The following is a 17040-nucleotide window of genomic DNA, read 5'->3' as shown; positions in this document are numbered from 1 at the left end:
GTGTTCTTTGAACTATCTCATGAAATTATTCTAGTGAGTGAGTTTGACAGTAAATAAGATAAGTAAAATACGTAGTAAGATAGTGGTAAGTGCTAAAGAGAAAAAATACGTATAACAGTGAAGGAGCTATGAATGTTTGGGTGAAGTGTTGAAATTTCAGATCTAGTGGCCTGAAAAGATGACTACCAGTGAAGAGCTGGCAGAAAAGCATCCCAGGCACCGGCAAACAAATGCAAAGGCTCTAGGACTGGAGAAACAGCAAGAAGGTCATCGTGGCTGGAGGAGCGAGAACAAGGCCAAGGGTGGATAAGGCAGGGCTTTAGCCGTATCATTAAGGACTGTCAGGTCATAGTAAACACTTTGGGTTTTATCCTGAGATGGGAGGCCTTTGGAGGGTTTGAAACAAAGGAGTGACATTGTCTGATCCACCTATTAACAATATACTCTACTGGTTTGTTGAGGTTAGATTTCTAGGAGAGTTAGGGCAGAAGTAGGTCTACTAGTTTGGAGACTATTACAATAATCCAGACAAGGGAGATGATAGCTTGAACCAGGATGGCAGCCATAGGGGTAGTGAAAGTCTGGATAAATTTTGTTTGAAGAGATGGTAGGAATTGCTGACAGATAGCGATGTAAAGTGTGGAAGAAAGACAGGAGTCAAGAATGGCTCCAAGGTTTTTGTCTTGTGCAATGAGAGGATTGTATCAGTCCTTAACTACTACAGATGGGTGAGACATCAGGCAGAGCCCTTCCTGGAAGGAAGATCAGACTCTCAGTTTTGGATATGCTTTAGTTGATATGCCCGTTTAGGCATCCAAGTACATACGTAAAATAGGCAGTCCTAGATATTGGTCTGGAATAGGGAGAGGCCCAGTCTAGGGATTTAAATTCAGGAGTCATCCCATGGCCTGGAGAGAATACCAAGAGAGCTCGTGTAGGTGTCAAAGGGAAGAGGTGCCAGGACTGAGCCATGAGGTACAGGGATCAGGAGATGAGGAGTATCCGGCCAAAGAGACTGAGGAGGAGCAACTAGAAATTCCAAAGGAAACTCAGACAAGTATGACACGTTGGAAGCAGAGAGAGGGGAGAGTTGTCAGCAGTGTTCCATGCTTGTATTAGGTAAAGTAAGTTAGGACTGAATAATGACCATTATGTGTGGCAACATGGGGGTCATTTTATCTTGTAATTCTCATGAAAGAAGAAATACTTGAGAAAAACCAAGGAAAGTGTGAAGAATTGTGATGGGACTCACCTTACCAGATATCAGAACATACCGTGTACGTCTTCTATAATTAAATCAATGTTGAAATGATATAACAATGGACAAAGGGACCACAGTTGAAAACCCAGAAGATTATCTCAGTGTATATAAATATTTATTATATGATAAACATAGTTCTCTTCAGAAGGAGAAGGGTGTGGTTTTTAAAAAATGGGGCTAGTCCAAATGGGTATCCACTTGGAAGAAGATAAGATGAATCGTGAAAGTATTACAAACTTAGATGTGAGAAATAAAGCAATAACCATCTTGCAAAAATATACAGGAGACCACATATACAATGTCAGGGTAAGGTATTGTACCAAGACCTCATACCCTTAAAAAAAAAAAAAAAAAAGAAGGAAATGGACAAGAAAAGAACAAACATTAATAGAAAAAACAAGAGATGTGAACAGAGTTTTTAGAAGAACAAATTAATTGGCTGACAGGCTTAAGAAAATGTTTAAGTTGTTAGTAGTTGGGGAAATAAATCAGTGAGTATTGATCATTGGCAAACAAAAAACCAGTTAACCATAGCTAACAGGTATAAAGGAAAAAGGATTCTTATACCTTGTAGTTATGATTTATTTCCCCCCATAATATTGCTAATGTGGTGGTACAAATTAGTTTCTACTCAGGAAGAAACATGTAATAAAAAGTTGTGTTTATTTGTACTAAGAATACCACCGTGTGGCCTAGCCACATAGCAGTACAAAGGCTCTAGACAGCTCACGTAAACTCTTGAGGCCTCATTTTCCTTATTGTGAGGTGGAGATAACCGTCCTAGGCTGACTGCTTTCGCCAGAAGTTGTGAGGATCAGCTAACCTGTATGCCAGGTCTTTGAAAATAATATAGTGTGATTCCTAGAATCTTCGCACAGGCCATGAGCACAGAGTCCAAGAACAAATGACGTACAGTTTGACAGGCACATGGGGAGAAGATGTACTTCTCGATGTAAGTTGTACAGAAGGGCCTTGTGAAGAAGCATTGTACTCAGCACTGAGGCTCAGTTTGGTGGGCCTGGAAGAGTGCTGCCCTGTAGAACTTTCTCAAATGATGAAAACATTCCGTGATCTGTGTGCTTTTTCATACAGTAGCCGCTAGTCACATGTGGCTATTGAGCACTTGTGCAACGGAGGACGTGAATTTTTAACTGAGATTGGTTTTAACTAACTTAACTTTCTATAAAGTCACACATGGATAGTACCATATTGGTTAGGACAGGAAACCTTGGCAGTGATCAAGCTACACACATCTATTGAATTATAATCTGAGGTAGGTTATAACCAGAGACCAATTAAATTACAGTCAGGTATGTGGGGTTTATATTTGCCACAAGTAAAATGGGCATTAAAATGTTGTTTGACAAACAAAAGATCAGAATCAGAAAGTTGTTAACAGAAGGTACTCAGTGAAGAAAGCATTTATCCAAAGAAGACTGTAGAAGCTGCGCATTCAGACTCGTCGGCCGGAAGTCCAGACACACTGGCCTCATTGCTTTCCCAGTTCAGCTTTTGTTTTGCATCTTCCTTGCTGCCCATCACAAAGCTCTCTTCACTGCTCTTAAGGTCAGAGCCCTGGCTCTGCTTTTTCTCTGTTGTGAATCTCATCCGTGGGGTTGGTTTATTCTCCTATAAATGGATCAAATATGTCTGTAAGGTCCTTTCCTGTTCTAACATTCTAGGAACTTTTAAGGAGATAGCTTGGTTTTCATGAGCTGCATTTCAGGAGTGATTTAGGGATCAGGATGAGAAAGGGTTCTGCAGCCAGTTGTCTCCACCTGTAACACGGGAATTTCTCTCAGCAGCATCAGTCCGTGGGTGGCCTTTCCAAGGTCAGGGAGTCTTGGTCTGTCCTGGCCATTACTTACTAGCTTGGAGATATTTTCCGTTGAGCATGGAACAATCAATTTTGTGTATTTCCATTTTATTCTTATACACAAACCAAATTATTTTAAGGTAAGGTATTTAAAAAAATGAATTTGCAGGCTCATGTTGAAACTGATGAAGTCTTACTTCTCTCTTTGTGGTTAATTTGTTCTATCATGTTTTGTGGAAGATAGTTGTAAACTGTCATTACTTAAGAAGCAAAAAAAAAAGAAAAGGTTGTCATTTTTTAATGTTGTCAACATTTACTGATTTTGATTTCTCTTTAGAAAATCCACCTGTATGAATATTTTAGTGAGTAAACAGTTGGCTACATAGAGAACTGGAAAACTACGAAAAAATATTAAAAGTACAGTTGTGTGTTTACTCTTGGGAAAATACATCCAAAGTAGAATGCCTAATTCCATCTTCACAGATTTTTAAATTTGAGATTACTCAAAAGAATGGAGGATGACAAAGTTAGTTACTATCAATTAGACCCTGTGGAATTCCCCCAGAAAGTACTAAGCATAGAGTATAAATAAAAAGTTGATTTAGTAATTTATAAGAAAAGAAGAAATGGATTGGCTGGTGAGCCAAAGTAAAATAACTAAGATTTTAGAGTTGCCATATGATCCAACAATCCCACTCCTGGGCATATATCCAGAGAAAACTCTGATTCGAAAAGATACATGCACCCCAATATTCGTAGCAGCACTATTTACAATAGTCAAGACCTGGAAGCAACCTAAATGTCCATCAACAGAGGAATGGATAAAGAAGATGTGGTACATACATACAATGGAATATTACTCAGCCATAAAAAAGAATGAAATAATGCCATTGGTATAGACGACCTTATTTACAAAGCAGAAATAGAGATACAGACGTAGAGAACAAACGTATGGATACCAAGAGGGAAAGGGGGAGGTGGGATGAATTGGGAGATTGTGATTGACATGTATACGCTATTGATACTATGTATAAAATAGATAACTAATGAGAACCTACTGTATAGCACAGGGAACTCTACTCATTGCTCTGTGGTGCCCTAAATGAGAAGGAAATCCAAAAAAGAGGGGATATAGGTGTATGTATAGCTGATTCACTTTGCTGTACAGTAGAAACTAACACAACATTGTAAAGCAACTATACTCCAATAAAAATTAAAAAAAAAAAAGAATGAAATAGTGCCATTTGAAGCAGCATGGAGATTATCATACTAAGTGAAGAAAGTCAGAAAGAGAAAGACAAATCCCATATGACATCACTTATACGTGGAATCTAAAATATGACGTAACAGAAACAGACTCACAGACACAGAAAACAAACTTATGGTTACCAAAAGGGAGAGGTGGTGGGGCAGTGATAAATTAGGAGTTTGGGATTAGCAGATACACACTACTGTATATAAAATACATAAACAACAAGGTCCTACTGTATAGCACAGGGAACTAGATTCAATATCCTGTGATAAACCATAATGGAAAAGGATATTAAAAAGAATGTGTGTGTGTGTGTGTATATATATATATATATATATATATATACCTGAATCATTTTACTGTATACCAGAAACTAACATGACATTGTAAATCAACTATATTTCAATTAAAAAAAGAAAACTAAAATTTTTCTTTACATCATGATTTTTATTTTGGTTTTTGTTTTGTTCTTTTAACGAATTTGGCTGGGAAAGAATTTTAGGACTGTGGAGTAAATAGAACAAATAAAAAGGTATATAACAGGTAAGAAAAGTACCATTTTTAGCTGGTTCTTCAAGTACGTGAAATAGGTAATTTGGGGAAATCTTAGGTTTCTGGGCTTTATTACATGTCTGGGAACGAAGCAATATTTTTACCATTTTCATTTGCAGAAGCAAAATATGTCTTGGACTCATGCATTTAAACTAATAGACAACTTGTATCACTTACATTTTACGAAAAGCCAAGGCATTTAACTTTGATATATATGTTTCTGAAGGTTTACCATGTTTGTTTGTTCTTTTGTTTTTAATAGAGTCCTGTGAAGATAAATCAGATTAGCCTGGATGAAAGTGGCGAACACATGGGCGTGTGTTCAGAGGATGGCAAGGTATGGGGATTACACGGTCACGTGGAAAGCAGTGCTCCAGCTCTGTGGGCTGTGATGTTACCAGCTCCAAGGGCTCGGAGCAGCGCTGTGCCTACTATACCTGCAGTAGGAGAACCTTGATTATTCTTTTTGGGTATCGGACTTGCTCCCGATTGCTCATAATTAAAGTAAAATATATTTTGCGCAAATGTGCCTTAGGAAAAATAATTACAAGAATGTCAATAATGTAACTAGTATTAAGCTGATTAACAGCTGTGGCAGAGGGACATGTCACCTTAATCATTACTGCCGTGCCACTTAGGCTTCAGCGACTGGTCTGCAGTTCCTGCAAGACAGTGGTTTAATGCCTTTCTGCCATAAATCCACAAAATTGGATTTTGTGGGCATGATTTCTGTGGGCTGGTGGTTTTCATTTTCACACACCAGTTATGAATGTTTCTCTTGAATTATAGAATCTTTTGATAAGCAATCATAGTTTATCAGAAGAATAAAGTGTCTTACAGTGGCCACATTGAATAAATGTAAAATCAATATATGTACAGTTTCTAAAAACCTGGCCCCTACTTCCTCGACCGAGGACATACATCATTTGTGCAGTGTATAACTAACAATTATCAGTGCTTCTTGCTGATGTTGAGCTGTGACATTTAGTGGTTGTGGTGATTGATTTTCCACTTATAAGAATGTCTTTTGTTTTTCAGTCAATGGAAGGCTTTTCTACTGTTGGTTTGCAATGATAAAATTCTAATGCACAGCGTATTTAAGCTACTCTTCTAAAATAACAGTTGAAGAAGAGTGCATTAAGAATCATTACAGAACCTTACATATTCTTGACTGCATAGAGCAGATTTCCTAATCTAATTTTATGTTTTTTTATGGGATCTAAATTCAATGGGCCATTAGGATAAGTAAATTAAAAACAGTGTAATCAGTGTAAAAGATTTATACCCATTTAATCTGTTAACAAAAGAAAAATGAAGTCTTCTTGACAGACAAGAATGCATTTTTATATATCTAAGCCTAATGTTACCCAAAGAGTCTAGTAATAGTAATTGGAACACTCATGCTTTTCAAAAAGCACTGTCAAATTTTCTGAAATTCTGAGATGAACCAGACCATCAAAGATAGATAAGGGAGGAGTTGGTATGTGCAGAAATTGAGAAGAATTATCCAAACTCTTGAAACATTTCGTATTTATAAGAAAGATCATCTTCATTTTTGTTTTCTGAAAGGTGAGGAGGAATTCCTTCTGGATTAATGCCAATGTAATGGAACTAATTTGTTGAAGGAGAATATTGTTTTTGAATTGGAAAAGAACTTAAACTAAGATACTTCGTCTAAGAATTTTCAGAACTCTAAATTTTGAAGATTTACTATTTGATGCGGCAAAGCAGTATATTTTAACTACTGTGTCTGGTGGATAACGAGATGACCCTCAGATATCTCCTGGCACACTTCTTGGCAGGCACCTCTGTTTTCCTATTTTAGTCAAATTTATAACTGCCATATTTTGTTGTAGACCCATGATGCCTTTTTAAAGAATGGTTTTCTCATATATTTTATCAGCGTTGATAGAAATGAAAATAAATATTTCAGCGCACGTAGTTGTGTAAGCTAGCCCTCCTCGTGGGTTAGTCAGAATTGTGAAAATTGAGGCGCTAATATACAATGATCTAGTAAAGTGGTTAGTGGTGATAGCAACATAAAGATTATTAAGCAAGATCAACTCCAGATACCTAGATCTCATGCATCTTTCAATGGCTGTTGTGATTTTTCTTTCTTTAGTGCATTAAGATTCCTAGATAAATCATTACCTTCTATTTCACAGATAACCTTTGATATGCAGTTTTAAAGTCATAATTCTAACAGTTGTTTAAAATTTACTCTGTTCAGTCAGCTGGTGCTCAGTTCTAATCTTTTTATTTATTCTCAAGTTCCAAATTTTGAAATACACTCACACATAAACTGTGTGTGCGTGCGCGCGTTTGTGTGTGTGTGTGTTACTGGTATACATTTTTAGGTAACTTTCAGCATAAGTACGTACCAGGCTTATTTTCTGATCTCTTGCCTGTGTCGCCCTCATACATAAACTAGAATTAATTTAATATAGAATTCTGGGTTGAACTATTTTCTCTCAAAGTTTTGGAGACTTTGCTCCCTTCTGACTAACCTTTATTTTCCTAGACATGTCAGAGGCCAGCCTACTTTTGTTGTTTCACAAAACCTTTTTAATTTTTTTTTTTTGTCCTGCCTTGGAGCTCAGACTCATCATAATAACAACAACACTACCAATGGCAACGAACAGCCCTTGTAATTCAGTTTGCTAAGTTAATGTCTTGTTTGGGTCTATTTTCATTCATTTTGTCTGGAAGAGGGTAAGTCCTTTTGATCCATATACTGAAGTATTGTTTTCATTTCAGGAAAGTCGACTTCAGTCCTGATTTTGATTATTGCTTCAGTTCCACGTGTTTTCATTTCTTCAGAGAAACTCAATAATACTTAGGCTGGAGGCGGTATTGCGCAGAGGCTAAGAGCATCGCTCTGCACCGCGCCTGCCTGGGCGGCTTTCCCGCTTTTCTCTGTTAGGTCAGGGATGTTGCTTGACCCCCGGCCCCTCCACTGCCTCAGCTGGGCAGTGGGCACAGTGTGAGGCCTGGATGGGAATGCGGCAGAGCCAGTGCTGGGTGTGTGGGAAGTTCTAAGTTCATTGTGTTGTTATTGCTAACCCTTCACTAACCATCTGTAGTCTGGCCTCTTCCCCTCCCATTGTGTTGTACCTCACTCACCTTTTCAGGGTAAGATGGTGAATGGATAAGCCCTATCGACCCTTCTTCTCTTCTGAAAATATATGTAGCGGGGTTCCCTTTTCTCTACACCCTCTTCGGCATGTATCGTTTGTAGATTTTTTTGATGATGGCCATTCTAACCGGTGTGAGGCAATACCTCACTGTAGTTTTGATTTGTATTTCTCTAATAATTAGTGATGTTGAGAATCTTTTCATGTACTTTTTGGCCATTTGGAGAAATGTCTATTTGGATCTTCCACCCATTTTTTTTGATTGAGTTGTTTTTTGATATTGAGCTGCACGAGTTGTTTATATATTTTGGAGATTAATCCCTTGTCGGTCACTTCATTTGCAAGTATTTTCTCCCATTCTGTGGGTTTTCTTTTTGTTTTGTTTATGGTTTCCTTTGCTGTGCAAAAGCTTTTAAGTTTAATTAGGTCCCATTTGTTTATTTTTGTTTTTACTTTCATTACTCTTGGAGGCGGATCAAAAAAAGATCTTGCTATGATTTACGTCGGAGGGGGAGGGATAAATTGGGAGATTGGGATTGACACATACACACTACTATATATAGAATAGATAACTAATAAGAACCTACCAAATAGCACAGGGAACTCTATTCGGTACTCCGTAATGGCCTGTATGGGAAGAGAATCTAAAAAAGAGTGGATATATGTGTATGTATAACTGACTCACTTTGCTGTACACCTGAAACTAACAGAACATTGTAAGTCAAATATACTCAAAATTTTTAAAATTAATTAATTTTTTAAAAAGAAAGAAAATATGCTGTAAGAAAAATTGGTCATGTTTTGTGACACACACACACATACACACACACACATACATATACCTCACACATGTGCTTTGCTTTCTCATGGTTTTTATCCTCTCATTTCTCTGTAGTCAGGGAGAGTTTCTCTTCTTGTTTGGTCCCTTTGCTGAGGTACTTTGCTTCCAATATCAATTTTGCTTTCTGGAGTAGACTTTTATTCTGTTTTGCCTTTTTGTTTTTCCTGAACTCTTTCGATCTCTCCCAATTTTCTCTTCACATCAGCCTGATCTACGTTTAATTTTTAAAACCAAAAATTATGACTTCTTGTGTGTCTTAGAGTGTCTTAGAGGTGGAGTGGTTGGGAGTGGAATTATCCTGCCACATTTGAGCTGTGTGTTGTCAGCTAAGTATTCAAACCTCTCTGTGCTTCACCCTATTTCCTCCTCTATAAAAGGGGGGACAGTAACAGTACCTGCCTCATTAATCATTAGGAGAAATGAATTAGTTAATATATGTCAGTGGTTTGGAATAGTATCTGGAACAGAAGAAACACATAGTAGTCGTCAGCTGTTACCATCATCATGATCACTGTTGTCCTATCCTTTGCTCCAGAGTCATAGAGGTCGCTTCTTCCTATTGAAGTTGACAAATAGTTTTGTAGTTTGTTTGTTTTTTTCTTTTCTGGTTACTATTAAAACTTTTTTTTTTTTTTTGGCCGTGCTGTACGGCATGTGGGGTCTTAGCTCCCCGACCAGGGATCAAACCTGCACCCCCTGCAGTGGAAGCATGGCGTCTTAACCACTGGACCACCAGGGAAGTCGCTGTTAAAACATTTTTTAAAGCATGGTTTTTCTCCCTCTGAGTCACTGGAATTGTGTTCTGCAGTATTCTTTTTATAGACCTTGTGTGCATTTTTGTTACTCATTTATCCATTCCAGAACAGGGAGACAAGCTCTTTCTGAACCTGGGTTAGCAGACAGATTCAGGCCCTGCTTGTTATCCTTTTGGGTGTTGTAGAGTCACCCTTCAGCTCACATAGGGACCTGTTAATGAGCTCCATTTCCTCTGACTGGAGGTATCCAGTTAAGGCAGCTCCTCCAGTGAACTGGGAGCCTCTCCTATCTTCCCTCCTCAGTCTTTGACACCCTCCATGGGTGGAGAACATGAAAACCTGCCATCTCCCCTGTGAGGGTCCCCCCAGCCACTGCCCTAGATGGAATGACAGTTTACATGTTCACCCCTGTTCTTCTAATGCTTGACCTGTTGTTATTTGCAAGCCGGGGTTTGAGAGGGTCTGTTACAATGAAGTAATAGCTGGGAGGGTTGTCCAACACTCTGGTCACCTCACAGTTTCTTTCTCTGTGTCAGATGGCCCGTCGCCCAGTTTTCTGGTTTGCAAATACATAGAATTCCATGCTAAAGGGGAGGAGGCTTATACACCTTCCTGATTGTTTCATGAGGGTAGGGTTTCTTTACTTCTGGTGGTAAGCACATAGCACATGCGTTTTGTGGTTCTCCTATGGCTCTGTGGGTTTGTAGTTAATGAGAAGTCCTCCAAGACTTTGCAGTAGATTGACTCTAAGGCCAATTGTTCTGAATTTTCTCTTTTTCTTCATTAGGTATTTTTGTGACAAGGTGGGAGAGGTTGTCAGGGCTGCTATAGAGGATACCATTATCAAAAGGATCCTCTCTATTTTAACCTTTAAAACTATGATTCTTAACTCAGACGCAATCTTCCTAAAAGCCCAAACTCTCTAAGCAATCATTCAACGGATTCTTTTCACAGAGTGTGCTAATCACCGAGAAAATGACAAATAAAGAGGGAGAGAGAGGGGAAATGAATGAGAATTGTTTTGGATTTTACTAGCTTTAGTAGTTTAAGTTCTGACCAACTAGTTTGGGTGTCACATTAGTGAAATGAACCAAAATATCAGAGGTTTTACAACTCACCCTGCTTGTACTGATAAAGTTTCTGAGATTTGTCTTGTGAAGTCTCAGTGTTTTCCATACTGAAGGAGACAATGACAGTTGAGGAAAATGTTATTCAGTTAAACATACAAATAGAGACTAACCTAAGAGTTCTAATCTTGCTTTGCCGCCTTCAGCAAACACCTCTCCAGCCCCTCATCTGGGTATGCTATGACATTTTTGCTTCCACTAGTTCTAAAGGGTAGTTACGAGTTTCAGCCTGTTTTCTAAGAACTTCTGCAATTTGTTCTCTTCTGTTTATTCCTTCTTATCACTCTACTATTATATCTTCATATGGATTCCTTTTTTTTGTTTGTTTTGTTGTTGGATTTGTGATTTTTAAAGGGACACCCCTGGAAATTCATAATTTAATATTCACCACTAGATTTACAATATTTCTAATATTTATTTTCTCACTGATACCTCAGTCTTTTTCGACGGGCTCATATTTGTTCGTTTTCAGCTCATATACTTTTCCCTGCAATAAAAATCACTTAACTTTTGTTCTTAAAATCATCTTTACCCTGTTATAGGCAGAAGGAACTTTATCCATTTGAATGAATAGTCTGCTGCATTTAGTTTCAACTTCTGTTGTAGAGTTGTCTAATTCATTCCCTTTCATGTTAGTTTAGCAAATATTTGAGGCTTTTGATTTTCTTTTCCCTATTCTACTTTCCTTACACTTTATATATTGTAGAAAGATATCTTTATTATTTGCAAATTTTAGGCTAGCTCCTATAATGATAGAGTGTAGAAGAACAGGGCTTGGAATACTCTTCTTGATTTTTACAACCTCAGATGAGTCATTTATTTTTCCACAGAATCATCTGTTAAAGAGGCATAATGGTGTTTGCTTTCATCCCTAGCTGTCTTGCTATAAGGGCCAAATGAGGCAGAGCAAGACTTTCACTGCTAGTTACATACTGTCAGTTATCAATCTTTAAAAATATCATTTTAAAGGTACTTCTTCTCATTTTCAAATCCATAAGGATAGTTTAATTCAGAATAAAATTTCTAAAAAAGCCAGAATGACACTGACCATTTTAATAGACAGCTTTTCCAGAAGGTTGTTCCCTCCACAGTTGAAGAAGACTGAGAAGTGACATCACATCTTTGAGGAGAGGTTATTGAAATATACTTTCCGATTGGAATGTTAGCCTAGAAATTATGCTGTGCCTCACACGGGACTTCCCCATTGGTTAAAAGTGAGTCAAATTACAGCTAAAAAATAAATTTAGAACTAAGAGGAATATCTAGACATTGCTAGATGTTGACCACGGTATGAGTGAAATAAATATGTTCCACCTGAAAAAAAATACATCATTTTACCCCACCAGAAAGTTCAGTTTGTCTTGGGTGGAATCTAGCCATTAATTTCCAGGAATCTTAACCGTGCAGTCTGGCCTGAGACCCACTGAGGTAAAACACGTGGAAGCATTTAAAGGTCCAAGTTGGTAGTAGGAGTGTAAGAGTTGACAGGGGACCACGTTGTCAACGACATTGTTAGAATGAATTCATAGAAGTAGCTTATGTTAGAAGAATGTAAACTTCCTAGTTTAGCATGAGTTTCTACTGATGTAATATTAATAAGTTGAGCACTTGTTAATTTACTCCATTAAGATTCAGGTGATACAGTACTTGTCTTATTTTGACCCCGTTTTCTTGGATTTGTTGGGCTCATTCAACTTCAACTTCCTGGGATAGAGTAAAACTCTGAATGCAGTGCTTTTCTTTTGAGCTTCTCTACCGCATTTTATAAGAAGTTCATTGCATCCTGTGCGTATACATTCATATAAAAGCAGTGATGCAATGCCCTCTGAACAATGAGAAGCAAGGTGGTAGTGGGGCCTGCATGTATTTGCCATGTCAAGAATACATTTTAACAGACTACCTCTGAGTAAATCAAATTCCCTCTATGTTACATTGTACCATGTGCTGTTCTCGGAACCCAAATAACATACTTGGCACAAGGGTATAAAAACAGCAGTCACAAAATGAGTGGAATATTCTAAAGATTTTTTAGTTTAATGAAAGAATTTATCTCCTCAAATGATATCATAACATGAGTACATTTTCCTCTTGGAACTTGCACACATGAACTACTCAGAACTTACTAAGATGGGGACTTCCCTGGTGGTCCAGTGGTTAAGACTCTGCACTTCCAATGCAGGGGGCATGGGTTTGACCCCTGGTCGGGGAACTAGGATCCTACATGCTATGCTGCATGGCCAAAAAAAAAAAAAAAAACTTACTAAGATGAAAGCAAGAAAATGTCTAAGTAGTTTTATATCTATTTAAAAAATTGAATTTGTAATGAAAAACTTTCTCACAGAGAGCCATTGGACCCAGATGGCTTCACAGGTGAATTCTTAAAAATTTAAAGAAGAAATAACACCACTCTTCTAGAGACTAGAAAAAGAGTGAACACATCTCAAGCGTTGGGAAATAGTTCTAAGTGCCCCTAATAGCTGGTTCCAAGTGTTTGAGAGCTCCTGGAATTCATACGCTGTGCTTGTGAGAGTGTAAATTGATTGGAACCACTTTGCGAAGTCGTTTGGCTGTCTATTAGATGTGAACAGATGCATAACCTATGACTCAACAATTCCATTTCTTCATAAATGGGTATATAAGTGGACCAAAAGATTTGGAAAGAGTATTCACTGCAGCATTATTCATAATAGCCTCCGTCTGGAGACAACCCAAATGATCAGTGGAAGATGGATACATAAATTATGATGTATTCATACATTGAAATACTATACGGCAACAACAAAGAACCAGCTCCTGCTGTACGTACGTGGCAGTATGGATAAATATCAGAAAGAAAATGTCGACTGAAAGAAGGCAGTGAAATAGTTTATGATTCTATTTATATAAAATTCAAACATTAGCACAACTTACTGAAGGTGATAGATTTTGGAGGAGCGGTTAGTTTGTGAGGGTGTGAATGAATGGGAAGGAACACAAGGGAGCTTCTTGGGTTCTACTTCTTGACCTGGGTCATGGTTGCAGCGATATGTTCATATCATAAAAATTTGTCAAGCTCTGAATCTGTCATCTGTACCCTTTATGTACATTACTCAGTTGAATATGTATGTTATCCAATTTTTAAAGTCAACCACTCAGAGAAAAGGTTAAGATTAAACAACTTTAAGGGAGGCACTGATAAGGAGAAAATTAAATCTTACATTAATACGCTCTAAATAGATTCAAGATAAGATTGTAAATGAAGTGCAGTTCACCTAATCTCTTGCCACTTTGATCTGCACAGTTGATTTATATATCTGTGACTCAAAAAAGAAGCTCCTTTTTCCTTTAAGGAAAGGAATAAATAATTCCTTTAGGAATAGTCTATGGGAAGTTCATAAAAGGGTATTAGTAACCTATTCATATCTATTTCATTTTTAAAGTTGACGTCCATTTAATAAAACAAACTTGTGGTGTGCAAAGGGAACTCTATCCATGAGATACTTGTAAAAATTTAATTGCAGCAGTGTGTTTTCACCCCCATAGAATTGTCTTCATTGGATGCTTAATAGAGATTACAAGGGCTTTAGATTACTAAGTGTTCTACTTTTTTTTTTTTAAGATTTTTAAAAAATAAATTTATTTATTTACTTAGTTTTGGCTGCATTGGGTCTTCATTGCTGTGTGCAGGCTTGCGGGCTTTCTCTAGTTGCAGCGAGTGGGAGCTACTCTTCGTTGCGGAGCACGGGCTCTAGGTGCACAGGCTTCAGTAGTTGTGGTATGTGGGCTCAGTAGTTGTGGCTCGTGGGCTCTAGAGCGCAGGCTCAGTAGTTGTGGCGCACGGGCTTAGTTGCTCCGCGGCATGTGGGATCTTCCCAGACCAGGGCTTGAACCCATGTCCCCTGCATTGGCAGGCAGATTCTTAACCACTGTGCCACCAGGGAAGTCCCATATTCTACTATTTTATTGATAGTATGTGTTCTCACTGACTCAGCAGCCTTCTTTGTTACCGTCATGGTGAACTGACAAGATCCATTTACTTTTTAGGTGCAGGTGTTTGGACTGTATTCTGGAGAAGAATTTCATGAGACTTTTGACTGTCCCATTAAAGTAAGTATTCAGTAAGTTTTAATTTTTCTAAGGATTTTCTCAACAAAGGCAATAGGATTACAATACTTTGGACACTACCAATCTTGCATTAATTTTGTCAGTAAGTATCTGTTCAACCAATGTACCAGATACTATTTGATGCTGGGAAGGTACACAGAATGTATATTATGTGACTGTGATCTCAGTCTATCCTCAGGAATCTTTTGTTGTAGTCGGTGAGATGATACACACACACACACACACACACACACACACACACACACAGAGTCTGTGATTAAAGACTCAAAGAGGTAAAAACAGTATTAAGGAATCTAAAACTGAGAGAGGTTACTTCTAGCTGTCCTCGTTAATGATGGCTTTGTAGATGGACTGTTGTTTGGACTTTAATATACAGGGCTGATGGAGAAAGCTGACTTCCCATGTGGAAGAACAGTATAATATAAACGGAGAGGCTAGAAAATTCAAATCGTGTTCAGGAAGTGGCAAATAGTCTAGTTTAGATGGTGCATAAAATACTGACTTGGCAGGAAAGCTGCACAGGCCGATTGACGCTGGCTTTATATTCAGGCTAAGGAATTTGGACTCCGTCTGGTAGATAAGGAGAAATTATTGAATGTTGAAGAGCAAAGAAGTGGTGTAAACTGAGCTAAGCTTAAGGAAAAGTAATATGGCAGCTATAACAGTGTTAGATGTGAGAGCTGATAGACCTGAGGCAGAAGGACCGGTTTTAGGTAACAGTCATGGTAGTTACAGTGAGTATTACAGTTGTTAAAGGAAGAGGTCATTCAGTTTTCTCAGGTGTTTATTCAAACATTTATTGATCAACAGATGAAGGAGAGATGGGATCTGATGTGTGTTTTAGAAAGCCAGCCCTGCCACAGTGCAGGGGGATGTAAGCAAGAGAGTGACTGGGGACAGGAGACAATTTAGAAGGCTAATGCTGTACTCTAGAAACGGTGTTACAGAAGCTCAATGAAAAGAGGGATAGTGAGTACTCAAGATGGTGTAGAAGGAATGAATTGGGAAAGCCTCGAGGAGGTAGACTTACTAAGACTTAGTGATGGTGTGGCCGAGGGTCATAAAAGATGGAGGAGCTGAGGGTAGATCCAGGTTCTTGCTTTGGTAATGCGGTGTGGGAATGCCATCAATGGAAATAAGGGATGGTTTGAGGAAGGATGTTGCTAGTTTGGGCTTGAGTCTAGATAACTGTAGCACATCTGGTGGAAATGTTATGTAGGAAACATTCATGGACATGAATATGGACCTCAGTATGGAGATTGGCCCTAAAAACACAAAATGGATAACCACAGCTGAGTAAGATGAAACCATTTTGAAAGATATTATCCAGTTAAAGAGTGAGATGTGGCCCATGTATACAATGGAATATTACTCAGCCATAAAAAGGAACGAAATTGAGTTATTTGTAATGAGGTGGATGGGCCTAGAGTCTCATACAGAGTTAAGTAAGTCAGAAAGAGAAAAACAAATGCTGGATGCTAATGCACATATATATGGAATCTAAAAAAACCGGTACTGATGAACCTAGTGGTAGGGCAGGAATAAAGACACAGATGTAGAGAATGGACTTGAGGACACGGAGGGGAAGGGGAAACTGGGACAAAGTGAGAGAGTTAGCATTGACATATATACACTACCAAATGTAAAATAGATAGCTGGTGAGAAGCAGCCGCATAGCACAGGGAGATCAGCTCAGTGCTTTGTGACCACCTAGAGGGGTGGGATAGGGAGGGTGGGAGGGAGGCTCAAGAGGGAGGGGATATGGGGATATATGTATACATATAGCTGATTCACTTTGCTGTATGGCAAAAACTAACACAACATTGTAAGGCAATTATATTCCAATAAAGATATTTAAAAAAAAAAAAGAGTGAGAAGGCTGATGGTCAAATAATTCTGGAGCACTAATTTAAAGATTAAGGTAGTGGGAGAAAAAAAAAACAGTGAGGGGTCTAAGAAGAATTAGTTAGGGGGATCGGAGGAGACCCAGGAGAGTGGTGTCAGGGAAGCCAAAGGAGAGAGGGTTTCCAGAAGGAAGGAGTGTGGGCAGCATGGGAAAGGCAGTGCGGAGATCACACGAGGTGGGGACTGAAACACGTGTTTTATTTGATAATTCTGAGCTCACTTAATGAGGAGAGTTGAGGGGCAGGAGGCCCACCCCATGTCAAGGAGTAAATTGGAGATGAAGAAGTAGAAAC

At 38.4% G+C, this 17040-nt stretch overlaps 1 protein-coding gene across 5 annotated transcripts in view; it reads left to right on the top strand.

The window, feature by feature from the left end:
- VPS41 (VPS41 subunit of HOPS complex) overlaps positions 1–17040 on the top strand; it is a 192071-nt gene that overhangs the window by 93004 nt on the left and 82027 nt on the right. For all 5 annotated transcript variants that reach the window (XR_009008869.1, XM_007187746.2, XM_007187745.2 and 2 more), the window contains exons 5-6: positions 5144–5218; positions 14762–14824. Coding sequence is in view for 4 of the 5 variants with exons in the window: in XM_007187746.2 (XP_007187808.2) it covers positions 5144–5218; positions 14762–14824 (138 nt within the window). In the remaining variant the exon portion in view is untranslated. The remainder of the gene's footprint in view (positions 1–5143; positions 5219–14761; positions 14825–17040) is intronic.

The sequence above is a fragment of the Balaenoptera acutorostrata genome, chromosome 7 (genome assembly GCF_949987535.1).
Source record: "Balaenoptera acutorostrata chromosome 7, mBalAcu1.1, whole genome shotgun sequence".
Taxonomy (NCBI): Eukaryota; Metazoa; Chordata; class Mammalia; order Artiodactyla; family Balaenopteridae; genus Balaenoptera; species Balaenoptera acutorostrata.
Note: the sequence above shows the minus strand (reverse complement) of the source record. Positions and strands in the feature narration are given on the sequence as shown.